Below are 27,463 nucleotides of genomic sequence, written 5' to 3' on the forward strand. Positions count from 1 at the left end.
GGAGCTTGTTCTACTTCTCTGTGACCCTCACAGTGAAGAAATTCCTCCTGGGGTTGAGGTGGAACCTCCTGTGGTGCAGCTTCTGGAGCTACAGCTGGGGAGTGCAGGGGAGATGGGATACAGAGGAAACTAAACCTAGGAAGCAGCATGTGTTGGGTGGAGGGGGAATAGCCTAAAATTTCCAGCCCACTCTTCTGAATTTTCTTCTTTAGCTTAAATTTTTCAGGGATGGAATGGGCCTGCATTATCCTGCCCAGTAGCTTATCACCAGGATGATGAGGTTTAGGAGATGTTCAGCTTGAGGGTGTATCTTCCTTAGTGTGATCCAGGAGAGCAAGTGGGATGAAATCCCGAGTGTGTAGACTGAGTAAGGTGGATACTGAAGGTACCTGCCTATTTTGTGAGCTGTATCTGCTTCCTCATTTGGAGCCTTGCCTTTTGGTGCCTGCTCTTCCCTGCATGGCTCTTCATCTTTGGCTGACTCTACTGACAACTCTTCACTACCCAGTAAGGTGGCTTTTTTTGTTTTCTTTTGTAGATTGATGTCAAAATAACTTTCAAGGGCCACAGTGTCATTTATATGCCCCTTTGAATTTTCCAAGAGATTTGTCCCCCTTACCCTTTTGCAACAGTAAATTCTGCTGATGACCAAAGCTGAATCACATAGGTGCTGCCAATGAAATAAATACTCTGTTTCTAAAGGGCTAGCAGTGTAGTGCCTCTCCATATATCAAACTGTCTCAATGGATGAGAATCACTGAATCACAGAATGGTAGGGGTTGGAAGGGACCTCTGGGGATGATCTAGTACAATGCCAGTGCTAAAGCAGGTTGTGCTAGATCAGGTTGCACAGGAACGTGTCCAAGCAGGTTTTAAAAGTCCCCACAGAGTGAGAGTCTACAACCTCCCTGGGCATCCTGTTCCAGTGCTCCTGCACCCTCACAGGAAGGAAGTTTTCCCTTGTGGTTAGGTGGGACTTCTTGTGTTCCAGTTTATGCCCATGTTGGCCCTTGTCCCATCACTGGGCACCACCAAAAAGAGACTAGCCTCATCTTCTTGATACCCATCTTTTGGATACTGGTAAGCATTGGTAAGATCCCCTTTCAGCCTTCTCTTTTCCACACAGAGCAGCCTCAGGTATTTCATCCTCTTTTTTTGTAAGACAGATGTTCCAGTCTCATCTTTGCAGCCTTCCATTGGCCTTTCTCTGTAGTTCCCTGTGTCTTTTGAACTGAGAATCCCAGAACTGGACGAAATGTTCCAAATGAGCTCAAAACTAGGGCAGAGTAGAGAGGGAGCTTGACCTGCTGGTCACACTCTTCCTTAATGAATCCAAAGACAGGAACATTTCATAGTCCAAATTACTGAAGAAGCCTTCACAGGTGGAGCACCAGTGCAGGAAGAAGTGGGGTAGAGTGCTTAATTCTGAAGGAGAAAATAGTTCTCTTGCATTAGATCAATTTGTTTGCATTTTAATCCATTCCGCCTCCATCACGTGAAAACGAGGTACTGACTAATGATTTCACACTAGGAAAAAGGACGGGAGAAAAAGGAGGAAGGGTGGGAGAGGTGTGCCCCGCAGGGAGCGGTGAGGGCATGAGGAGCCCTGTCCCTGCCGCTGGGGCTCCGCGGGCCTTGGCGGAGCGAGGCAGAAGCCCGGCCCCGGGCGGGTGCCGCTGTCCGCGGTGCTGACGCGGCGGCCGCGCTCCGCTGAGCCTCCAGTTTGCAGCCAGCCCTTCCACTGGTGCTGCTGGGGACTGAACAGGTTTATCCTCCGTGTGAGCACCACTTGCATCAAAGAGGTGTAACATTAAAATATATATATAAATCAATAAATAAGGCCCGCACTAGGCACTTGCTGCTGAAGAGGTGCTGGGCTGAAAGGCTGTCACATCATCCACCGTGGTCTGGGCTCTCTCTTTCTTTCCCAGTCCTGCCTCTTACCTTAATTTCAGCTTGCAAGAGAGCCATATGCCAGGATTTGTTGTGTATTAGCAGAGGGAGGAGGAGGAAAAGGAAATTAAAATTGAGAGGAGGGCTGTAGGATGTGTCCCGATGGCAAATGGTCTTGGCTGCTGGGATGGATATTCTGAGTCTTCTCTCATGCACAGTAGTGGATTTTCCTGTATTATAAATCAACTGATATCTTTTATGATGCAGTGCTTCTTGTGCTCTGTTTGTTTCTTGTAGCATTCCTCTTCCTCTTCCCCTCTCTTCTACCCCTGATATCAGAGTGAGCTCCAGTGCCTCTCAGTATCCATGGCCTGTACTGACAAAATTGTGGGTGTTCAGCTCCTTCAAGTTTGAGCCTGGTGTTGCACAAGGTGGTTTAGTTACACAGAAACAACAATTTGGTCCCTTGCTGGTTATTTCTATTGTCTCAATCTAGCTACATAAGAATGAGGCTGGGCTCAAACAGATCACAGCCAGAATCAATCCCAACCATCTCTCCAGCAATCAGAACAACCTGCTGGGAGCTGACTAACAGTTGAATTCTTGGTGAGAGAAATTACAGACATAAACCCAAACCCAAATAGACTCCTTGTGTTCATTCAACATTTCAAGGTGCATTTTATAGCTACTGCTGCATGGCACCTTAAATATCAGGATTTAAAAAGAAACTGGATCACTCCTGTGGGGGGAAAATAGCTTTTCTGTTCAGTCACTTTCAGCATCTTTGCCCCTGGTGAAAAAGGGAGAGAAACTGAACTACACACTCATTTAGCCCTATCATCTCTTCTTTGGATTCTTTGGTTTGCTTGGATAGCCTTGAGATGGCTCTGTGAAGATAAGGAGATCTGAAAGTTATCTGAAGGTCAGCCCTCAGAACTGCAGTAGGAACAAGAGAGCTGGGCAGGAAGCTGCTTATGAAAAGCTGGAGGGATTCTTCCTGTGTAAGGCTGGCATGGGCCTATAAGGTGAACAGATGCCCTTGAAGTCTAAGTCCTACCTGAGTCCCTTAGACTGTTCCACTGTATCCCTCTCTTCCTGTTCCCATGACTTGCTCTCAATGGAAGGAAAAGCTGAAAAGAAATCATATAGCTGACGAAATTCCTTATGTAAGAGAGAGAACTCCAACCTATTTTGTTTGTTTGGGGTTTTTTTGGGAGGGAGTGAGGGTTGTTTGCTTTTTAACTTTCAAGCAGACTTGGGAAGACGGTTCTGTAGGTTTTTAAGAGGAAGAATCTTCTTTAAAGAGCCTTATAGGAAAATTGAACAATGGATTAGCATTTGTTATAGAGAGGTGAGGCAGAAAACATATGCCAAGACTAGTGCTCTTTAATAGTCTAGAAGAAAACACACTGAGCAGCTAATGGCATTTGCTTTGGGAACAGTAGTCAGTGAGCCTTGAGTGGGGAGCAGTGTAGGAACCAAGATAAATCAGTGAACTTGTCACTGGTTCACGACTAGGATGAGCTAAAACTCATCTGTCTCACGCCTGAGACTCAAGCACTGTGTAGTCTCAGTGGCACAGACATCTAGGAACCATTGTGGATAGCAAATGGCTGCTGAATGCCGAAAGCAGGTGACAGATTCTGGGCAGCGCAAAACCAGAAGGCCTTAAGTCCTGATCACAGAAGTCAGCTCTGGAGAACAAATTGACTTGGCCACCTGAGCAGAAGGGAGTCACACAACATTGCAGAAAGCCACCACACCACCAGAGAGGGGAGGGCTCTTGGACAAAGTTCCAGCTCTCTCCTCGCCCCCTCCCCACCCCTCCCCCCAACGCACGTACACACGCTGCCACATGCAGTAAAAACATCAGGGTTATGTGGTTCCTGAAATATGGTTGGCTGAATAAACACACTTAGAGCTCACTCTTTGTGAAGCAATAGCAGGATGAGCAGCAGTGCATCGCTGTCGTGGGAAATAAAGAGGAACCCAACTGCAATTCAGCCAGAATCATTCCAAACCCCAAAGCTTGGCCTCTTTTTTTTTTTTATCCTTTCTTTCTTTTTTTTTTTTTCTCTTTTCTTTAATGTGTCTGACATTTTATGGCATCAATAATGCAAACAAAGAGGAAATCATATTTGCAGAACACTAATGCACGGATGTCTAAAGCGAAATACAATACTGATTACTTTTTAAATGAAGCCACCAGGTTTTGATGTGCTGCGGTGGTTAAATTGGTCCATCAAATTCCTCCCAAAGCAAATACCAGTCCAAAGCAACAGCTTGACCTTCTTTGTAACCTTGGGTAGCCTCTTCATCTGTATTCTGATTGAGGGTAGTAAATCTTCCTGATGGGCCTGATTACAGAAATGCCAGGGGCGCGCAGCTCCGTCTGAAGATGAGGGGAAACTACAGGCGCGTCCGCTCTCCACAGGCTACCCAAAACCTTTGACAAATATCATGGTAAGCCTGCTGTGAAGAGCTGTGGGTGACAGGATGGGAGGCCTCTGAAAGAGATGCCTAGAAGTACTACTGAGATTTAATTTAGGGTTTGTGGCTAACCTGTTCCACACCTGCTCCCTTGTCTCTTGCCTAGAACCTCCTGCAGATGAGTGTAGAGCAAGGTCTGAGTATGAAAGGAAGTGTATGAATAGAAAGGGGCGGCAAAACCACATTAAAGAAACCCTTCTTTTCCTCTTCAATACCTTTTTTAGCTGCTAGGGGTTTGGGGTTTTGTTTTTCAACAAAGAAATGCATCTCAGAGAAGCACCTTGAGTACCCCAGGCAGGGTTGTCTCTATCCACACTAGAGTAAAGAAGCTGTTTGTGGGTCCTGCCTGGGAATTCTTGCTGCTCCACCTACTCTTACAGCAAAAGACGTGAGGGCTTGGGGTCTGGCTTATGTTTCCAACTTAACACCAGGAGCACCGAGTTCAGGAGTCAAGGGACTTCTTTTCAATGCCCTCTGACTCACCAGGATGAACTGTGTGAACTTCTTTAATCCAGGCAGCTTTGGTTTGGTAGAGAGAGTTAAGGGTGTGCCTGTGGGCCGGTGGGCAGGATCGGATGCCGTCGCCTCCCCTCAGCTGGGAGTTTGTCTGCCATTTAATCCTGAATCATGTCTGATCAGAGCACTGTGTGTGGGGATTGTATGTGTTGGAGTTAATCAGTTCAAGCAGCTAATTGCCACTGGTTAACTGGCGCCTTTTAATTAGGACTGCGTTGCTCGGTGGCTATGTGAAGGGAGCTGTTTGTCGCTGGCAAAAAAAAAAGTCAGCCTTGTGATGTAAGCCTCTTTGGGGAATGAAAAAAACACAAAACCCAAGCCAGTGGCTGGAGCTCCTGTCACTTTAGCACAGCAGAAAATAGGTTTCAGCAGAACTGGCCTGGATGAGGTTAGAGTCATGCTCCATTGGGGTCAAAAATGATAGCAGCTGCTCCCCGACCCTTTCTCCTGTGCCAGAAGGGTGGGACACTGTGGGCTTCAGCTGGGATTTACAGGAGATACCCCACATGCATTACAATGAGCTTTGCTGCAAAATTCACTGCACAGAGGTTAATCTAGATGTCAACACTGCCTGACAGCAGTGAAATTACTCCGGGGCAGTGCTCCTTCTGAAGTCTTAATATAACAGTCAATTCCATCCTGCCTGCAGGAAATGAAAGTTTTCTGCTTTGTGTGCGGAATCATTCGGCGCCAATTTTCTCACTGTTTGAAGTCCAAACTGTTTGTGGTCTTGGGATTCACCTCACATTAAGACTTTCACTTCATTTAAAAGCTCTGCTAGTCAAGTCCTGAGAACTGCAAGGACAGGAGGGGCACGGGGAGAAAAAGGAGAGGGCAGAGGGGGGGAAATAAGTCTTCTCTCACCTACCACATTGAAATCAAACAGCTTCGCCGGCTCTCTGTGCTCTGAAAAGAGAGTGGCTGCAGCAGCTGGGGAGGCTGGAAGGCAGCAGAGGGAAAGAGAAAGTATGTGAAAAGAGATTCAGACCTCCTAGAGCTAGGATTTTCTTTAGAGGTCTTTCAGTCCTTCCCTGCTGGGGTCCTGTCCTAGCAGCCAGGAGTTCAGCAGTTGCACGCCCCCTCAAGTTTTCATCTGTAGGATCAAGTCACTTGTGCTGGGTGGGAGATCAGCTCCTGCAGAGGACTCCTGACAGGGGGAGGAAGCAATGCTTAGATTTGTTGTACCTCCTTTCCCCTTGGAGAGATAATGAAACTGTGGGCTGGCAGGAGGAACTAGTGGTCATTCCTTTAGTTTGAAAAGATCTGTAGGATGGGTTCTGTGAGAAACTGAAGTCATGGAGGTGAAACCAACCTGTCAACTCATTCGGCTCAGCTGTAAGATTGCGTCCTCCTTTTGGTCTCTTCTCCTTCTTCAATTTAGTTTTCAAGATTTGCAAGGCATGGGACTCTTCTCACTCCTCTCAGGGAGCCATTTTATGGCTCAGTAGCGTAGTGGAGAGGAGTAAGAGGCCCAGGAGAGATGGAATGCTCCTACATTCCTCTTGGAGCAGCGACTGACGTCTCTGCCTGTGTCATTTATGTTAGTGCCAGCCAGAACAGATGTTTTGAAGACACCTACTTTCTCTGTGCTTGAAACTCAATATCCCTTCTTGCAAGGATAGCAGCCAAGGGGAAAAAGACAAGTTTAAGGACTTAGCAGCTATTTAAAGAAACATGAAATTCATACCGATGGCAAAAGACACCTTGGAGCAAGGGGGGAGAAGGCACCTTAGAGTTGAGCAAGTTTGTCCACTCCTGGAAGGCAGTGCTGAGCAGGGAAATGTCTCTTTTTCTGGGTTTGGTATTCATTTGGAGACAGCATTGTTATGCCAAGGCTCCATGCCCCTACCATCCATCAGGAAAGCCACCACATCTGAAAGGAAAATGAGCCCTTTTGGCTTGTGGCAAAGCGTGCCTGTGCCCACTGAGTGTCAGAGCGAAGGAGCCCTGTGGATGCCCCACAGCATTTCAGCTCTCAGAGGAGCCACTACAGCAGGGTATCACAGCCCAGCTCCCACTTCCTCAGCTTGCTTATCCTCACCAGTGCCTTACCATCAGAGAACACCTCCAGCTGTTAGGAAACCATTGGGTAGGAGCCACAGCTGTGGTGGTTCAGCTGATTCCTGGCCAGTTGGAGGATGCAGCAAAAACTCAACTACTTGCATCGGCTTTTCATTAACCTTTGCAAGTCACAGCTGGGCAAAGGGTGCAGCTACTCCCTGGGGGGGCAGGGAAATGAGAGAGATTGGAAAAACCAACTCATAAGGTGGCATGCTGACCAAAGCACAGACTGGCACATGAATGCCTGCTGTTCAGAATCACTTCTAGTGCTGGAGACCCAGGTCTGCATTCTTCCCCCCATATTCTGAGCTCAGGGGAACTCATGCATTTGAGTTCTGGGAAATAAGAGCCTTTCACCTCTGCTCTCATGCTTCTGTCTGTGCCCCCACCCCCCATCACTTTTCCTGGCCTTCTTTTAGTTGCATTTTCTTACAGGAAAACAAAGCACTCAAAACCCCAAACCATAATAAATCACAAACCCTAGCCATATTGTTTTCTGCCTGCATAAATGGTCCCTTGCTTTTATTGGTTTCTGTCTCCATTTTAACCCAGAGCCATAGCTGGAGCTTTTTCCTGGAACTCCAGCATGTTGCTCTTTTCTTCTTGTTTTGCTTGTGTCTACTGGGCTACTTAAAATTCTGTGCCACTCTCCCCAGGCCAGTCTCCATTTCCCAATCCAAGACACTCACTTGCCTTCTAAACCCCAGCCTTCCCTTTTCCTTGGCTCTTTTATTTCTCCACGTTTTCTCACCTTGTTCCACCTACTCCTGGGGCCAAGCAGACAGCTCAAAGCTAACGATGTCTCTCAAGCAAGCAGCCTCTCGAAAGGCATTCCAGACTTTCCACATTTGTCTGTGCAGCACTTGTTCCCAGGGCCTGCAACTCAACACTCTGTGGACCCAAGGAGGTGGCTCAGGCTCCTTTTTCACCCCCAAAATACATGCATGGAAGGATATCTAAAAGGACCAGATGGGCAAGCTTTGGGGGGGTGTTAGGACTGACTTTCAGTCTGGCAGATCATTGGGTGTCTTCCCTTTGCTACAGTTCAGCTCTCATCTTGCAACCTGGCAGATTGGGGTGGAAGGAAAAGCAGTGGCTGGAGGAGACAAGACAGGTCACTGATGAGCCCCTAGGGCTGGAGCCACATTTGCTGCCCCCAGTGTATGCCCTGCCCTCTGTGCCATGCACCAAAAGAGTACCTTAACCTCCAAGAGGGCAGCATTTGGGTGACACCCAAATGGGTGTCTGTGTGACTGAGTTGATAATAACTCTTTTAATTCCAGGGAGCAGGAAGCCCCCCTGGCCCCTTCTCAGCGGTGGTCAGACTGCTGTTTCTCCCAGCTTCTTTTCACAAGACCCTTGAGAAAGATGGAAGAGGCTGGGTGGCAAGAACTCCAGCCTGGGTGTGCAGGGAATTAGGCCTGGCCTACCCAGAGCTGGGTGAGACCTGTTGGTGATCCCAGGCAGCAGGCATAGCTCTCTGCTCTTTGTAGAGACAGGATAAGGTGAATTATCTCACTGGGAAATGAAGGAGGAGCATCAATTCAACTCTTTTTGCCTCTCAGCAGTTCCCACACTCAGATTTATGGCACTCTGTCAGAGTCTCCCCCCAGAATGTGCTCTTCTTCCTCCCCTCACGTGCAGCAGGGCCACCCCAGAGCCCATCTTCCTCCAGGGAAAAGCAGTGTGACCCATGTTGATGGGCAGCTCCACTTCTGGTCCATGGATGATCCTCTTGAAAATGAGGTCTTAGGAGGTGTTCACCAAGAATTCAGCACAGCTGCTTTCCCTGCACAACTGTCATGCCAGAGAGTGATGCAGCAGTTTCCATCATGTCTTCACACACAACCTCCTCCTCCCCACCAGCAAAGCTCCATCCAACACCAACAGGCCAAGGGGCATAAAGCAGCAGCAGGAGCAGATGAGATGTGATGACCACAGCAGTGCAGCTCATCCTCTTCTTCTAAGCAGCTGTTCACAGTTCCCTTGGACAAAAGGATCTTTTTTTCCTGAGGCAGTTGCTGCACTTGGTGGGACTAGCAGTAAAGCAGTCACACAGCCTGAACCTTGGTCTCAGCCTCTTCACATCTTCTGGGGACTCATCTCCTTGCCTTTCAGACTACTCAGTCCTAACCATACAACACCAAGGCTCGGTGTCATGAGCTCCTGAGCTCACCTGGCTGTTGTGACCATACAAAGAGGTGACAAAAGGGACAGGGTGGTGGTGCTGGGGAGGAGGGGAAGCAGGAAAGAAGGAGGAAAAGAGGATGTGGCTGCTGTGTGGAATAGTGACAGGGGAATCTCACTGACTATGGGGACTCAGTGTCTGTAGGTGACCTGATAGTGTAAAGGCCTGTGACATGAGCAGAAAAAGAAATGAGAGCAAGAGAGAGGAGCCACCAAAATGGTGGCCTTGCACAATCTGGTCCAGTGCCTGGGAGCCACAGGAGCAAGAAGCCATTTAGGCTGAGACAGACAGCCCAAGGGAAGGGTTTTCTTTTGGAGACACTGGACAACTAACAGCTATTGCTTGTTCTCCCCTGGTACAGAATCATAGACTCACAGAATGGGAGGTGTTGGAAGGGACCCCTAGAGAGCACCTAGTCCAGTCCTCCTGATAAAGCAGCTTCACCTAGAGCAGGTTGCACAGGATTGCACCCAGAGGAGACTCCATAGCCTCTCTGGGCAGCCAGTGCTCCAGCACCCTCAAAGTATTTTTCTCCAATCTTTCTGGCCAAAGCAGGCTGCATACAAAGGGAGCCAGGCCAGGACTAGCAACCCTTCAACCGATCTAAGTTCCTCTCAAAGGGATACCTAAGCTGGCAGATGAGGAAAACTGGATGTCCTCTCCTAAAGGAGCAAGATCCAGCTATTGAGGGATGGCATGATACATGGCATGATACATGGCATGAGGTGTGTGGTCTCCTGGACATGGTCTACACCCTTGTGCCTGACCATGTCACCTTTGGTGTCCATGCTGTGAGCTGCTCGTGCCTGTTCAGGGGCAGTCTGTTCAGCTGTCAGGGGCAAGAGTCTGTCCCAGATCTCTCTAACACAGAGGAAGGTTACATCCTTACTCCCACGTGGATACTGGCAGCCATCATCTCCCACCCAAGGCTTGCACTGCTCTTTACACAAGCACACAATAAACCCACGGCCACTGCTGCCCCCACAAACCTCCTTGTAGCAGTGTCCCCTGCATCTGCCTGCAACCATAAGCCAGGACATGCCCGAGCCATGGCTGGGAGGTAGAGACTGGCAAGATGCAAGGAGCATAAGGAGAGGATAGAAAATGTTCTCTTTCAGTAGCCAGCCATAACCATGGCCTCTGATCTTCCCTTGTGTCTTGGCCATGAACACTACTCTGGCCATGGAGAAGGAGTCAAGATCCCTTCTCTGTCTCCTCTTCCCCCATCTGCATTCCCTTCTAGGCCAATGCCACATCTGAGCAGGCTATTTTTGTACCAGCAGTTGTTGCCTTCTCAAAATTGCCTCGATGTTGCTCCTTGCCTCCTGAAAGCAGTTGCCAAGCTGAGGCTCCCCCTCAGCCTCCATCACAGCACCAAAATGAAAGACCCAGAAAAGTTTTGTGTTCTCAGCCCAGTCTGGATGAGCTTCAGTGTCTGACTCAGCCATTCCCCAGGTCAGGATTATTTCCTGCCCGAGGGAGACTGGCTAGGGTGAGGATGAGTCTCTCCCTCCTGTCCCCACCACCCTGTCTCTGCTTGCCAGGCCTTTATCCTCATTGAGATGCAAGGCTGGCTGCTGTGGCCATCCGCTGAGCCGTCTGCTCCTGAAGGCACCTTCCCCTCCTTTCCACCCCCCCGCCTCCCGGGGCTGCCTGTGGAGCTATTCTTCAGCCTCTGCATTTCACAACAGCTCAAAGGCAGATGCATCAATCCTTTCAGGGGATGGGGACGTGAGGAGAATGGCAAGGGGGCTGCAGGCAGGTGTTGGTAGGTTCCCAGCCTTCTCACAAGCCTTGTCCCTCTCCCTGTCCCCTGCCTGGCTTGTGCCTGAGGCTTGGACTGAGGCTTGGGGCAGGGATGGGGAAAGGAAGAGGATGAGGAGGAAGAGCACTGGGATACGCTGACTCCTTAGGCACACCCAGCTGGGATGCAGAGATGCTCCCCAGCTGTCTGCATGATGCAATGGAGGGAGCAGGGATCCAACCCTGTCTGCTGAAGGCTTACACCAGGAGCTGCTTTGGCCCTGGTGCAGACAGCTGAAGGAGGGGGAACAGCTCCGTGTCTGCTAGAGAAGGTGAAAGGTGGGGAGAAAAAGGAGGGGTGGGGATGAGGGGGGTGGTTCTCCCAAAGCCGCCTCCCGCGCTGGGCGTCCCGGGCGAACGGCACTCCTGTCTCCGCACTGAAATGTGTTGGGGATGATTTGGGACCGGGTCTCCAGGACCCCCCCTTCGACTCCCGTGCACAGCCGCCTTGGTCCCGCTGCTCTCCCAGCCCTGGCAGCAGCTGGCGTGGGGCAGGAGGCAGGTGTGGGGCAGGCCGGCTCGCAGTCTGCGGGAGGGCGGCTGGTTCCCGGGGGTGTGTTTTACCCGTAGGTGCCACAATCCTTTGACTGTGAGTTCGAAAGCCTTGAGTCTATACAGTTAAGAATCAGCAAATTAGAAAAGTTGTCCTGAAATGTTGGAGGGAGGAAAAGAGGCAGAGGAGGGATGGGGAAGGACCGAGGGGGAGGGAGGGAAGGGATTGGTAAAAGAGAGTTCATCCAGGGGCACTGCCCTGGCTTGGAGCCCATCATCTGCGGGCTGGGAAGGAGGCAGGGAGGCAGGGCTGAAAGGGGAGGGCTGATTTCACACATTCAGTGCATATCATACAACCAGGGCAAGGCTCTCCTCCCGGGATGGCATCCCTGCTGTAGCCAGCCTAGAGCCCTGCCCAGCAGCCTGAACCATACCCACAGCAGGGTTTCAATTCACTGCTTCATCGCTCAGGGCAAAAAGACCTTCTCCTTTCTTCAGCTTTGTGGTGTTTTGTTTTCCTTGTTCTTTTTTAATTATATATACCTTTCTAAGTACTTTTTTCCTCTTTTTTTTGTGTGTTTTCTATTATTTTCTTTTTTTTTTGTTGTTTTGTTTTCCTTTGTTTGTTTTTTGTTCTCTCCAGTCTTATAATTTTCTGTAACAGCAGCTTCTTTCTGTATTGGTGTGGAAGTTTATATATAGAGAGAGATATCTATAAATATATATATAAGCCAGACTGCCTTACAGGTTATTGTTTTGTGGGATTTGTTTGTTGGTTTTGCTTTTGTTTTGTTTCTTTCAGTGTTGTATGTGTAGCAGGCACTTGAGTTTATATGAAGATGTTTGCTTGGGAGCTGAGGGGCAAAGGAGTTGGGAGAGGGAGAGGGAAGGAAGGAGGGAAAGAAGGAGCAGGGGCTTTTGACAAGTGGCCATGGCTAGCCAAGGATGTCCAGGTAGATTGGCGTGGCCTTGCCCAGAGCGTGAAGGATCTTGTAGATCTCCTTGATGTTGAGCCGTTGCTGAGGTTCTCTCTGCCAGCAGCCCAACATGATGTCATAAACCTCCTTGGGACAGACTCGAGGCCTTTCTAACACTCGGCCTTGGGTAATGCACTCAATGACCTGAAAGAGAGAGAGAAGAGAGACACTGAACACCCTTCCAGCAGCTCCTGGAGGGTGTCCTGTCTTGGCTGATGTGGTGCTGTTTAGTGAGTGGGAGTGCTGAGAAGCCAAGAGGTCTGAAGCTCCTCGGCACTCGCTGGTTTGTGTGTGGTGTTAGCGACAGTTTTCCAGGGAAAAGCTAATCTCCAGCTGTAGTCTTAGAATTGTAGAATCAATAAGGTTGGAAAAGACCTCAAAGATCATCAAGTCCAACCTGTCAGCCAACACCTCATGACTACTAAACCATGGCACCAAGTGCCACATCCAATCCCCTCTTGAACACCTCCAGGGATGGTGACTCCACCACTTCCCTGGGCAGCACATTCCAGTGGCCAGTCTCTTTCTGGGGAGATCTTTCTCCTCACCTCCAGTCTAAACCTCCCCTGGCACAGCTTGAGACTGTGTCCTCTTGCTCTGGTGCTGCTTGCCTGGGAGAAGAGACCAACTCCCACTTGGCTACAACCTCCTTTCAGGTAGTTCTAGAGAGCAAGGAGGTGTGCCCTGAGCCTCCTCTTCTCCAGGCTAAGCAACCCCAGCTCCCTCAGCTTCTCCTCATAGGGCTGTGCTCCAAACTCCACCCCAGCTTTGTTGTCCTTCATTAAAGTCTCTTCAGAGGCACAACATTGGAAAAGACTCTCCTGAGGGTCTGTGTTTTGCTCACCAGAGGAATGGATGCAAAAGGAAGGGAGGTTATGATTTGTCAGAGGGCTGCTATTACTGCCTGGCCTCCTTAGCTGGAGTCGATGAGTCTCAGCCTTGCAGCGTGCCAGTGACCTGCCACACGCTGCAGATAAACACAGACCCCAAGCAGTGTGTTGAGGGAAGCCACCCAGCAAGGGGTGTTTGGGAATTTATCATTTATGAATAGTAATGGGGCAGCCACACAGCTCAACAGATCCTTATCGCTTTGCTGTTTGCATTTAAATACAGAGGGGAGAGATTAGGACCTGCTGAAAGCAGAGGAGGGAGAGGCGGCATGCAGAGAAGCCTGCACGGCCATAAAGCTGCTGGCAACGGGGACTCGGAGGAGGAGGTTAGTTATGGTTTCTGACAGGGTGGCCTGGACATGCACAGAAGTCCTGTGGTGGGGGCTTTCTCTCCAGGGCATAGCTAAAGTATAGACAGAAGTTAATGGACTGGCTGAGGCTTTCAGAAGAGGTGGTGCCCTGCCTCGTTCCTCTGCTTCAGGCAGGATCTCTTCCAGCTGTGACAACACCTGCTGAAAATGCTCTTGGGGTACAAGGCCATGTGGATACCAAAGGAGAGAGGGAAAGACTGGAGATCCCAGCCTGGCTAATGCCCACAGCCAGCAGTGGTGCTGCTCACAGACCAGCCCTGGCAGCCTGGGGCTTAGCACAGACCCAGTTAACCTGCCCCAGCTATGGCCAAGCTGCTGCTTAGACTTGCCCTGAAATCTCACCATCCAGGAGCTGCAGAGGTGTCAGTCCCTGCAGACACCCAGGTTGTGCCCAGTTCTTCACAAGCTGTGAAAAATGAGCTAGATGACAGCTGCCATAGGTCCCTCACCCCAGGACAGCATGGCCTGCAGCGAGAGCCCACAGATGGTGCTCAGAAAGAAGTGGATAGAGCAACAGGAAAGGGAAGGCCAAGGCTTTTCCCAGAGATGGTTGCAAAGCCAATACAGCTGCAGAATTTTAACTAGGACTCCTCCTTCAAGGCTAAGGGTGACTCTTTTCAGTCCTACTGTAAAGGAGACTGAGGCAGAAAGCATGGGGGTAGCTGAGCTGCCATATTCCAAGCGTGCCAATCACCCATGTCCAAGCTCCACCTGCTCATTCCTGTGTGTTTCTGCCTACCCTCCCAGGGAAATGCAAGAGCAGCTCATTAAGTGGCATGACAAATAACTTCTGTCCTCGCTGATTCCTTTGTTTGTGCCTCCAAAATGTTTGCCTGTGCTACTTTGGGATATACAGTCAGGCCCCATTGAGCACACGAATGGGCAAGTATTAGAGCTTGTACAGCAACACCTTGGATTTGCCATCTCTGCAACTCACTTAATTAAGGGATCTGTATCCACAAAGCAGAAAATGCAGGTTTTTTCACTACAAAAGGGGAAATTTCTGAAACCCATTAGATACACAGTGGGATAAAAATGTGCCAGGCTCCCACACACTGCTACGTCAATGCATCTTGTCCCTCTCCTCTAATACCCCCCTGCTATTCTGAGCAAAAAAAGTATCTCCCAATGCATTTCTGCTGATGTGCCTCAACCCTCAGCCCTGACACCCTGCTAATCCCAGCCAGCCTTCCCTCAACATTTTTTACAGTGAAGCCTGATGGTGATGGGCTGCAACTTTTGCTGTTCAAAGGAACAAGGACAAGCCAGCTCCCTAGGGTTCTGCCCTCTTTGAACTGGGGCAAAAACATCTAAGAGATGCTCCTGTAGGAAAAAGTGCCACATGCCAGGCTTCAAAGGCTTTCTGGAGTCTGCAGTGAGAGCCTCAGCTATAAAGGAGCCTAGGAAATTCAGGGCATGGCAGCAACTCAGATCTCAGCAGTGATTTGGATATCCCCAGCTCTGGAAGCACCCCAAGAGTTTGTCAGATGTGGCTATTGTGGGGGTATGTCAGAACTTAGAAGAGAGAGACTGAGGATGAGCCAGCACATGGCTTTGGCAGAGTCCTTTGATTCCTGCATGTCTCAGTTTCCCCAGCTCTTAAACAGGGACAAGGACACCTCTGGGAGCCATGGGAGTGCAGAGGAGGGGACTGCCTGTGTACAAACTGCTTTGCAAGCAACCCGCAAAGGAGTGAAGGTAAAAAGCACCAGCTGAGGTGTCTCAGCACTGTTGTACCTCTGTGTTTGAGAGCTGAAACCAGGGCTGCTTCCCGTAGGTGAAGATCTCCCAGAGGATCACCCCGAAGCTCCAGACGTCACTCTCTGTCGTGAACTTCCTGTACATGATGCTCTCCGGAGGCATCCAGCGGATAGGCAGCATGGTGTGTCCTCCAACCTGGGTTAGGGCAAAGGCAGAAGGCAATGTGAGTGAAGAGAGCCCTGAGGAAGATCAGCCCTGACACGATGTGGACAAACTCAAGGCTTCCCTGTGAGCTACATCAAAGCTGCTCAAAAAAAATTGTCTGCGCTGGCTACTGCCTTCCTGCCCGCCCAGGAGCTTACCCACCAATCCCACCTGGTTAGCATGATGGATAGGGAGTGATATGTATCAAGATAAATGATGCCCTCTCCTCCCAAAACAGGCTGGTAATGACAAAATGCCAAGAGGACGCTCCAGCCCTGCAGTGTGATGAACCAGAAGGCAAGAAACAACATTCACCCAAGCATTGCTGTGAGTTCTGCAGATCCTCAGTGCTCTCCTCAAGCACCCACCAGAAGCACAGTGTGAGGTTTGTCTCCCTTCCATGAGGCTTCCTACCAGCCACACACACAGAGGCATCTGCACATCACCTAACTGCAGGAGAGATTTTGTGCTACAGCCTTTGTTGAAGAGTGCTTTGAATATGTAAATGAGTGCAGGACCAAGCTCCAAAGATAGTCTGCTTGTAAAGAACAGTCAGGGATGTGCCAAACATTGAATGGAGATATAGGAAAGCCAGACCCTTAGGAGACTTTGGAAGTGGATGGGCTCATGGGAGAAGTCTCACTGGGATCTGCCAAGCCAGGGTAAAGCACTTTCTCAGTCAGGGTCTACCCTTTGCCAGGGCTCATGAACCCAGCAGGTATACAGTGGGTTTGAAGGGTACATGCAAACAGTTGGACAGCAGATAGAATCATGGAATGGTTTGGGTTGGAAGGGATCTTTAAAGCTCATCTAGTTCAATCCCCCTGCAGTGGGCAGGGACATCTTCAACTAGATAAACTTACTGAGAGCCCTGACCAGCCTGACCTTGAGTGCTTCCAAGGGTGGGGTATCCACCACCTCTCTGGGCAACCTGTGCCAGTGTCCCACCACTCATTGCAAGACAAATAAATTCTTCCTTAGCTATAGTCTAAATCTCTCCTCTTTTAGTTTAAAACCATCCCTCCTTGCCCTGTCACAAGTCCTACTAAAAAGACCATTCCTGTCTTTCTTGTAGGCCCCCTCTAAGTATTTGAAGGCCATAATAAGGTCTCCCTGGAGCCTTCTCTTCTCCAGGCTGAACAACCCCAACTCTTTCAGCCTGTTCTCATAGCAGAGGTGTTCCAGTCCTCTGATCATTAGTGTGGCCACCTCTGGATGCATTCCTACAGGCCCACGTCCTTCTTGTGCCAAGGACTCCAGAGCTGGACACAGTAGTCCAGGTGGGGTCCCACCAGAGTAGAGTAGAGGGGAAGAATGCCTCTCCATCAACCCTGCTGGCTACATTTCTGCTGCAGCCCAGATGGATTTACCTTCAGATTTACCAAACAAGTGTTTCTGAGAAGGAGAAGACACTCTCTCATCTGTCCTACCTAAAAAGCACCATCTGTAGGACAGCAGCTAATTGCTGAGACCAATCAGTGCTGGAAGTTGTACGGCTGCAATCCTCCTGCACCCATCTCTGTCTGAGGTTTTCGTGGTGCTGAGCAAGAGCTCTTTTGTGGCGCTGCATGAAAGACTGCTTGTCTCATTAGGGACACCAAAAACTAACTTTGTAGCACTGCAGCTGAATCAAACAGGCTGAAATCTCTCTGGTGCTGTGAGGGATCAGGGCAGGAGGTAGCTGGTATCTAAGTTTCCAGCCTGTGTTTGGCTATTCAGAGTAATGAGATTGTTGCGCTCGCTTGGATGAGAAAGGTTCTTGTACAACAGGAGCTCTCCTCCCAGCTGCCAGTTTTCCCCAAGCTGCCACAGATTTCTTTGCCTGCTTAAAGCAGAAGCAGTGAGGGGAAGGGTCAGCACACAGACACTGCGCTGCTTGGAAGCCAGAGGGGCAGTGCTGGCATGGGGGTGAAATGGATGTGCTGCTGGCAGCCTTTCTGCGCAGAGGCTGCCAGTCAGACTTCTCCAGGGCTGACAGAGTCTGGACTCAGGCTTGCACTGTTGTACTCAGAGCCCTGCAGACCTGCTGACTCTCAAACAGACCCTCCCTCAAAAAAGAGGAGGAGTTTTACAAGTCTTAGGAGCATCTTCAATTCCTAAGTGCAGAGGTGCTCAGAACTGTGATGCCTGAAGATAAAAAGCACATTGCAGCTCTGTACCTCCTCTTTAGAGCTGCCTTGGCTGGGCTGTTCTCAGCTTGCTGCTTGGACCTCCCAAGAATATTTTTTACCATGAGGGTGGTGAGACACTGGAGCAGGTTGCCCAGGGAGGTGGTGGAAGCCTCATCCCTGAAGGTTTTTAAGACCAGGCTGGATGTGGCTCTGAGCAACCTGATGTAGTGTGAGGTGTCCCTGCCCATGGCAGAGGGATTGGAACCAGATGATCCTTGAGTTCCCTTCCAATGCTAACAATTCTATGATTCTATGTTTCTCCTGTAGTGGAAATGTGCTTTTCTGTCTTCCTCTGAAAACCTGGCCACAACTGTAGCTTTTCCCTGCACTCCCAGCTTTTGCAAGTTGCTTTCCTTTCTTGTGAAAGACTCTGAGAAAACATTATCAGCAGAGGAGGGCATACATCAAACTTGATTGTTGCAAAAGCTGCCTTGTGCTAATGCTTGTTTTATTCTCCTTTAAGCAGCACTAACTCTCCAATTTTCCAGCAATCTCAAAATGATTACTTATTGCAAAGCTCCCTCCATTTGTAATATCCTGAATCTTGCAGAATCATTTAAGATTACAAGCAGCACAATGCCCTGAGCTTGGTTAACTCCCTCCTGGAACAGGTCTTAGGGCAGTTCAGGATCCATGAAGCAGGTTCTCAGCTTACACAAACATTATTACAGCAGCGGTGCTGAAACGGGAGGCCCCCAATTTACACTCCTCTTGAGGGCCTGGCCCTGAAAGCAGATCAGAGCAGCCAGTAGACCCACTTCAGTTTTAATAACCTAAAATAGAGTCAAGGTCTTTGGTCTCCTCTAGACACATCCAGGTGAAGAACTGCCAGTGAAGTGACATCTACAGTCAACAGTAGTCCCAAGGCTGTGACACAGTCTTGGCTTAGGTCATGTGGTGGGGCCCAGGGACTGCCTGCCAAAGCATTCCTCTCAGCCCTGTATGTCCCATGAGATAGATCCTTTACTAAAAATTAATCCCATCATAATAATAATTAATAATCAAATTAATTTGGGGGGTGGGACTCCCCACCTCCCAAGCAGCATTCAGACCTGAGTGGATCCCCAAATATGGCTCAGCCGTGCTCCTAGGTGTGCTTAGCAGAGGTGTTTGTGCATCTCTCAACAGGAGTGCCACACTTTTAAGGGCAAACATTTTCTTGCACTTACCAGGTGGCTAAAAGCAGAGCAGGCATCAATTAAACTGCACCAGACACCCCCCCACTCCAATGCCTAGCCTGCCACATAAGGCTGACTACGACATTTTAATGCATTGCCTTTGACTGTCCCTTACTGCTTCCCTCACAAAGTGATTAGGATTAAAATTCCCATTTCACAGATGAGGAAACAGATGCAGGAAGGCAGGGAGAGGCCCAGCTCTGAGGCTGCACAGCAAGTGAACACAAAGTCGAGTCTCCCTGCTCTGCAGTCAGCCATCCCCTGCTATTTGCTGAGGCAGCAAAATGATTTAGAGCTGAGCACAGAGGCATTGTGCTGCTGATGCCATAGGAAGCAGAGTGTGTCCAGGGTGACAGAAATGCTTTGCATAACATGTAGTGGCTCTGAGCTGTGTCATGACACTGTGGACTTGCACATGATTCTCACAGCTACATAGCTCTTCCACAGGGCCAGCCATCGCCAGAAGCATAAAAGCAAAATGATGCCATTAAATCAGGATTAAAGAGAAATAAAAATGATGGGTTTTTATCTTCTGCAAAACCAGTTTACATGACATGTCCTTGGCTTTGGGAAGAAGCTTTATTGTCTCTTTAGAGAGGAGCTGAAAGTTTGCTCCAGTCAAGCCTCTGCTCAGCGCTGAGCCTGGCAGGTTTCAGAGCTAAATGACCATGCAGGACTGGTGCTTGTCAGGAGCATGCTAGTGCTGAGTCCTTTCTAAACCAGCCATGTCATCCTTCCACTCCATCTTGCTCCATTTCCTTTGGGACTCAAGCAGGGGGGAGCCCAGCAGTCATGCAGGTTCATCTTCTAAAGGCCCTTAAGGGTAAAACGCCCTCAGATAGTGGCACTGCAGCCTCTCCCCTGGAGACACTCCACAACCTTGAACGAGGACTGGCTTCCAAGCAAGTAAAGCCTCCTCTGCTCTTCTCTTTAAATCCTATGATGCTTCCAAGCTTGTTCTTTCTCCTTGTTATTATAGTGCTTCATAAACCTTCAGACTGGCCTCTTTATCCCTTTGCTATGGCTGTTTAGGTTTCCTTGACATTTTTAGCTCCCTGACTTTCTCTCCCTAGATCAGCTCCCTGTTCCCACACTGGCATCTATTCCCCCTGCTTTGCTCTTTCACCTTGCAGTACTGTCCTGGTAATAAAGAGAGCAGTCAGTGCATATCCTCTGAGCAGCCAAAGTTCCCTTCTCCTGTCTCCATTTCAAGATTGCAGTAGCACCTGCTCATTTCCATCCTCTTCCTAATGGATACTCCCCAGTGCATGACTTAGTCCACAGCCACATGGTTCTGACACTCCAGGGCACCCGGCCTCTGCTCTGAAGACTCATTACACATCCAAGCCCCTAGACTTGCAAGATAACCAGCCACTCCCTTTGAGCAGCTTATTGCTGTATTAGATATGAACCTCAGGGAGCTGGGGGAGGCACATGAGAGGCCAGCATTAATGGCCATTAGGGAGAGAGATAATTACTTAATGCTGGTACAGAGCTTGGACGATGTAAAGCTCTGTAAGTGCTATGTGCAAGTAGTTTCATAAGGCTTGAGGTTTGTCTGCTACCAAGGAAAGACGGTGTCTGGGGAAAAAGTTCTCCTTGTCCCAGCTTTCTGAATGACATCCAGCTGATTAGGAAAGGAAAAGATGACTTGCTCTCCCCAGTGGGTTCGACAGCACAGCAGCAGGTAGCAGAGCAGCAGTGTGCAGCGAAGCCTGTGCCATGTGTCTGCAGTTTAGGCCACAAACAGAGATACCAGGGCTGAAAAACCCTCGTGAGAGCTTTGTGTTGGAGGGAACCCAGATGCTAGCATGTCAAAGGCAGCTCTTGCTGGGCAGCCCTGGGTTTGGTTGTATCTCAAAGCAGCGTTCAGAGGGGATCTACTGAGCCATCCGCTCCATGCTCACAGCTGAAAGTTGCTTTGTGGATCTCTGCTAAGAACACAGTCTGGTCTCTGGCAGACTCCGAGGCTGTGTTTTGTTTTGCTTTTTGTTTTGTTTCCTTCACAACTTTGCAATGACATAAAACAAACAAATAGAAAACTCAATGCTTTTGTTTTCCTTGGTCATTTGACAGCTTGCTTCCTGGTCCTGGCATGCTCCAGGGAGGCTTTGCTGCTGTTCCTGCCTTGGGAAAGTCAGAAGAACCACGAGGGTCATGAGGATGAGCAGAGGGCTGGAGCACCTCTCCTATGAGGACAGACTGAAGGAGTTGGGGCTGTTCAGTCTGGAGAAAAGAAGGCTCCAAGGTGATCTCATTGTGGCCTTCCAGTATCTGAAGGGGGCTACAAGAAGGCAGGGGAGGGACTTAGGGTATCAGGATGTGATAGGACTAGGGGGAATGGAATGAAGCTGGAGGTGGGGAGATTCAGACTGGAGGTGAGGAGGAAGTTCTTCACCATGACACTGGTGAAGCCCTGGAATGGGTTGTCCAGGGAGGTGGTTGAGGGCCCAGCCCTGGAGGTTTAAGGTCCCTGTTTAAGACCAGCCTGATCTAGTGTGGGGTGTCCCTGCCCATGGCAGGGTGGTTGGAACTAAATGATCCTTGTGGTCCCTTCCAACCCTGACTGATTCTATGATTCTAACCACTGCAGGTGTCTTCACATGGGGCAGCATTATCTGAACTTCCTTTTTATGTGCAGGAAGCTGAGGCATTAGAGTTTGCACAGAATGATGTGGCAGTAATGGAGACCTTGGCACCCCTTCTCTCCAGAAAAAAAAATCCACTCACCACTCAGTCCTGGTGGATATTCCCTGACTGCTCTCTCTGTTCCTGCTGCTGTAGGCAGAGGTGACCTGGGATCATCTTTAATTGCAGCCCTGGCTGTCATCCCGGGCTGGGACTCACCAGAACATCTGTACTTTACACCTCAGCTCTAGGAGCTGGGTGATCCCTGGAAGATCCTTAGCTCTGAACCTTCCCCCAGCAGCCAGATGCACGTCCCCACCAGGACACACTGACCCCTGCTGAGGGCAGGATGTGTTGTTCAGCAGTTCTGCACAGCTTTGTATGAATAAGAGCCACAGGTGGCTGGGTCACTCCAGAGAACAGAAGGGCAAAGGGAAAAAAAAAAAGCAAGGCAAGCAAGAAGCAGGAGAAGCTTCTCTGTTTGGCTAAGCTGAGCTCTTGGAGAAAAACAAACAGCAAACAGAACTGCTGGGGGCACGCCTCTCTGAGGCTAAGTTTGTCAGAACAGGTTAAGGCATGAGAAGGTGGTTTCTCAGCTGCAAGGCAAGGGCAGTGTATGCTCAAGGCTGGGGATCCTTCTGCCTTGTCTTCAGTTCTGGAGCCAGCAGCACTGAGCTCTTTCCCTCTCACATGTGCCCATATTTTTTTGCCCGTGTGAGTCCTGACAGTTTCCTGGGCAGAGCAGAGGGATTAACTCTGATGTGGCAGAGGGAGCTGACTTTGCTGAAGGTTAGTTGTCCTGCACTTCATAGTTTTAACTGCCACCTTACTAAGGCTTTCAAGTGCCCAAGTAGTTTCCAATCAGCTGCCTCTGGTAGCTCAGTTTAACTGTGACTGGATGCCATTCACAAGTGTTTCAGCTGCAATTTCTGGTCAGCCTACCCAGGAAGAAGGGTTCTAGCTAGAGCTGAGACTGCACCATTGCCACAATTACTCTAGCCTCAAAAAAATCCCCAAGGTGCTCTCCAGACTGAGAGGCATCACGCTCCATGGCTGTGCCAGCCCCAGGCTGAGCCTCTTCTCAGTCTCATCCAACAGCCATCTCTGCAAAGTCTCTGTGCAGCCCTCTCCTTGCCATCAGGTCTCGTGTCTTTGCTGTCACTGCTGCCATAGCCAGTGCTGAACTTGAGCTTAAACACCACAAAGCTTCCCCCAGACATTTCAATTTACTTGACTTTTATGTCCCCCACCATGCAGTGGTCTGGATGTGTATGCTCCACTTTCTGGAGAATGCATAGCTGAGCCTCTCCTAATCCTCACTTTCTACACCAACCTCCTCTTCCTCTGCAGGCTCTGGCAGTGCCACAGCGTGGGGCTTGCTGCCTGCTCCCCTGCACGCCAGTGATTGAAGACATAGCACAGCAATTTTGCAAGGCATCACACAGGGGGTTTGGGGGGATTTACAGGGCACACAAAGCAAGCTGTAGCTGCTGATCTGCTGCATGCAGCTGTGGTGAGACACTGGAGCAGGTTGCCCAGGGAAGTGGTGGAAGCCTCATCCCTGAAGGTGTTTGCAGCCAGGCTGGATGTGGCTGTGAGCAACCTGCTGTAGTGTGAGGTGTGTCTGCCCATGGCAGGGGGGGGCTGGAACTGGCTGATCCTTGAGGTCCCTTCCAGCCTTAACAATTCTATGCAGTGAGTGTCCCAGCCTTGCCCAGAGCAGAGGAGATGCAGGTGTCCCCTGCCACCAGAGGGGAGAGAACTGGACTTACCCAGTGAGAACATGGGGAAAGGAACCAAATGTCCCTATTGTGAGGTGATGTAAAGAGCCAGATGGACTTGCTCAGGAGCAGAAAAGACTGACCAGGCAGGGTTAATGAGAAACTGAGAAGGAGAGGGGGGTGAGACCTTCCTGCTGTCAGTAGGACTGTTTGGCAAAGGACTGTTTGTTCCCCCCAGATGCACATACTGTGTTTAAACATGAGTCTAAAAATAAAGCCTGCCATTGACATTGTTTTTCCTTACTTCATTTAACAATCTACTTGCTTTATGACCTGTAATTCTGAATCACACTGAATCAAGTGGTGTAATTTGCAAGCAGGGACAGTGGCCTTTCTCCCCCTTCCCCTCATCTCTGCTCCACTGACTGTGTTTTAATCCCACGGTTTTCAGCATTCCTAATGAGCCATTAACAAGCTGTCAATTACTTATGCAAATGGAGGGGGGGGAGGGGGGAAGAGGTGGAGGGGAGCAGACATGGAGGGGTGGCTGTAGCTGAATTCTGCTACCTCAAAAGGGCCTGAGATAAATCACTGCTGCTCTAAGATCTGCCTGTACCCAAGAGTCCTCTCAGTTATATTATCTGCCGTCTAAAAATGCCAGAGGTAATGCAGAGGATGCTTGAGCAAAGGCAAACAGAGGAGTAATCTCACATATATTTTTAATTATGTTTGCCAATAATCTATGTGCTGTGCTCCCTTCCTTACCGCAGCTCACCCCTCCTCTTTGCTTCCCAGGACTCAAAGCAGCAGCACCCACTGCTAGGAAAGGGCTGCACAGCCAGCCCGCAGAGGAATGAAGGCCGGCTTCGCATCTTTGCGCCAGTACATGCTCCAAAAGCCAGGACCTCCAACTCCAGGACCTCCAGCCCCAGGACAAAACCTGAGAGGAATTCCAGCCTTGTTCTATTCACCTGGGAAGATGTGGGTACAGAGCAGCTGCAGGTTGCAAAGCATCTAGTAAAGAGGTCAGCAAGACCATCAACAGGTCCTAAACCTTTGTCCTAACAGTTGCCACTAAAGCCTTCTCAGGTGAGGGAGAACTGGCCAGCCTCCTGATGCCCTAGGTCACCTACTGAAAGTTTCTTGTGGCCCAGAGTGACGAGACCCCAAACTGGTAGCACTGAAGAAGGATTCAAGCAAGGGCTCCCCAGGAATCACACTGCTGGGAGGGGTGGCTTGGCACTGGGAGGCTCTGCAGAGAGATGCACCACATCTGTTCCCAAGCTATCAGCTAAGCCACCTTTCTCCTGCTCACTGCCCAGATACACAGCAGATGGTAGGAAGGCCACTTAAACATATTCAAACCACAGCCAGCAGATAGTTTCTCAGGCACCATATGATATGGCTTTACCAATTCATCTCCACCAGCCTGGAGACTCTTGCACCACCACACCAGAGTCTGGGTTAGGACAGGTCTGCTCAGAGCTGTGCAATACCCATGAAAACAGCACAGCTGTCAGCTAGTTCTGACTTCAAAGGGGATCTGTAGCCTGCAAAGGCTGCAAGTACCAACAGAAATTGCCCATGACTGATCTGCATTATCATTTTGCAGTGAGCTGGTAATGCTACAAGAAGTGTTTAATAGCTCAAAAGCTAATCAGATAGAGGCTAAGTTAAACCATCAGGATGCAAGAATCACATCCATCAGGATTCTGCTCTTCTGGCAAGGCAGGGAATGAAAATCAGCTCAGTTCCTGGCTTTGGGAAGTAGGAATAAGATTTGCCCAGAAGTTCTTAACCCGGTGATATAAAAGCAAAGCCTCCAAATGGCCTGAGCCATGCAGCTTGGGATACAGGACCAATAAAACACTTGCATGTGTGAGCTCTCTATGCTAAAATGCTTTCAGATTGGTATCATCTCCTAATCTTCCCCTTCCATCGTCCTTCTCTCCCTGTCCTGACAGTGGCTCCCCTCTGGGTAACCAATAATGCTCTCTCTCTGTCTGCAGTCAGAGCCATTCCTGACTGACGACTACACATGATTTAGATAAGGCTCCATTACTTAACTTCTGCTTGCAGGATAATCAGTTCAACTGCCTTGGCATTAATCATAATAATATTCAAAATTCATTAGGCTAGATTGTTTGGAAATCTATTTCTTGTTAATGTCAGATTCAATGAGCAGAGGCCTGGCAGCCTACAGACAGAAATTTAATCCAGCACAGGGTATGGGAACTCCCTGCAGAAGCAGTCCCTTCCTCTCCATGCAGCTGGACCACGATCTGGCAGCTCCTGCCTGCTTTGTCGTTTGTGAGCCTTAGCAAGCAGCAGTGAAACACTGCGGGCATGCTGCCTGTGGCTGAACAAAGGGCATCTATAGAAAGGTATTGCTGAGGATGGAGTTTTTCAGGGGGAAGATTAGCTGCTGAGGTCTGCCCCCACAAATCTCAAGACCATCTTTTGCATCTAAAAGCTGGGCAGGCAACCCAGAAGCCTCTGTGTGCAGACACCTTGAGCACTGTGTCCAGTTCTGGGCCCCTCAGTTTAGGAAAGATGTTGAGATGCTGGAAGGTGTCCAGAGAAGGGCAACAAAGCTGGGGAGGGGTTTGGAACACAGCCCTGTGAGGCTGAGAGAGCTGGGGTTGCTTAGCCTGGAGAAAAGGAGGCTCAGGGGAGACCTTCTTGCTCTCTACAACTCCCTGAAGGGAGGTTGTAGCCAGGTTGGTCTCTTCTCCTAGGCAAGCAGCACCAGAACAAGAGGACACAGTCTCAAGCTGTGCCAGGGGAGGTTTAGGCTGGATGTTAGGAAGAAATTCTTCACAGGAAGAGAGATTGGCCATTGGAATGTGCTGCCCAGGGGGGTGGTGGAGTCACCATCCCTGGAGGTGTTTAAGAAGAGCCTGGATGAGGCACTTGGAGCCATGGTTTAGTTGATGAGATGGTGTTGGGTGATAGGTTGGACTTGATGATCTCAAAGGACTTTTCCAACCTGGTTAATTCTATTCTATTCTATTCTATTCTATTCTATTCTATTCTATTCTATTCTATTCTATTCTATTCTATTCTATTCTATTCTATTCTATTCTATTCTATTCTATTCTATTCTACTCTACTCTACTCTACTCTACTCTACTCTACTCTATTCATGGTAAGGAGGCAGAAAAAATCAAAAGCCTTTTGAGACTAGAAAGGTGTCCCTTGCTTTCCTGAAAGAAGAGTACTTCAGCTTGAAGAATGGGATCTTAGTGTTTTACCAAGATGAACAACTCACAGCAATGAAACAGTTGGATTATTCCAGCCATAAAATAGTTGGATTATTCCTTCCAGCCAGTTTCCTGCAGGCCAGTTGAGGATGGTTCCCAACGGTGTGCTTCCTAATGGTTTCTTTGACCTGCTTAAGCATTTTGGGTGATGGTGCTCTCCTTCAGGTACAAGTTCTCACCCCCCCAGTTGAACAGTGGTTTCTCAGCAGGGAAGCATCACAGAAATAGAGAACAACTTCAGAAGATGCACAGGCTTTCCCTCCTAATGAAGGCAGTGCAGACACAGATGGCATCTCAGACAAACACGTTGCAAGTTGTGTTAAAATAAAGAGCTCATCATCCTAGGCTGCAGTGTCACACCTACTAATGATGTGATTAAACTCATCAGTGCCAGTGGGAAAGCTGTGCCAGCTCTGGCACTGCTGAATGGAGAGCTGCATTTCACAGCAGAGGCAAACCTCCTCCCTCCACCCACCTACCATGAGTTAGGCCAATGTAGAGGCACAGCAAATCTATGATGCCAAAGACTAAACTTCCTGAGACCTAAAATAAGGGAGGTTGTTCTCAACATGCCCTTCCCAAGCCTACCTGAAGCATCCCTGTCAAAAGGTGGTGTGGCTTGTAAAGGAGAGGCTGCAGATGTTGACACAGCCAAAGAGGGACAGGCAGAGAAGAGACTGTCCCCATCTGAGCCCAGCTGTGCTGAGGAAGCAGCACTGGGAAGCGGCAGAACCAAAACTAGCGACAGCCAGAAGGGAGGCATGTGCAGAAGGTGAGGCTGGGGTTTGACTGCAGGATTCAGCTGGAAGAGAAGCTGAGTTTGAAAATGTGAAGGAATGAAGCTCTGGATCCTCTTCTGCCCTATTTTTCCACCCCAGACTTTCTGTGCATTGAAATTTCCTCCCTTTTTTGCTTC

The 27,463-nt window shown here is 49.4% G+C and overlaps 1 protein-coding gene across 2 annotated transcripts in view; it reads right to left on the reverse strand.

Annotated features, from left to right (window-relative positions):
* Window positions 1-1,765: 1,765 nt before the first annotated feature.
* The window catches only part of NTRK3 (neurotrophic receptor tyrosine kinase 3), a 287,748-nt gene continuing 262,050 nt past the window's right edge, over window positions 1,766-27,463 (reverse strand). For both annotated transcript variants that reach the window (XM_068143397.1, XM_068143396.1), the window contains 2 exons: window positions 15,419-15,577; window positions 1,766-12,564 (listed from right to left, as the gene is read on the reverse strand). In XM_068143397.1, coding sequence (XP_067999498.1) covers window positions 12,379-12,564; window positions 15,419-15,577 — 345 coding nt within the window. In that variant the 3' untranslated portion in view covers window positions 1,766-12,378. The remainder of the gene's footprint in view (window positions 12,565-15,418; window positions 15,578-27,463) is intronic.

Source organism: Melanerpes formicivorus, unplaced genomic scaffold (genome assembly GCF_026170545.1).
Source record: "Melanerpes formicivorus ecotype bairdi unplaced genomic scaffold, bMelFor1.0.p_v2 SCAF_10, whole genome shotgun sequence".
Classification (NCBI taxonomy): domain Eukaryota; kingdom Metazoa; phylum Chordata; class Aves; order Piciformes; family Picidae; genus Melanerpes; species Melanerpes formicivorus.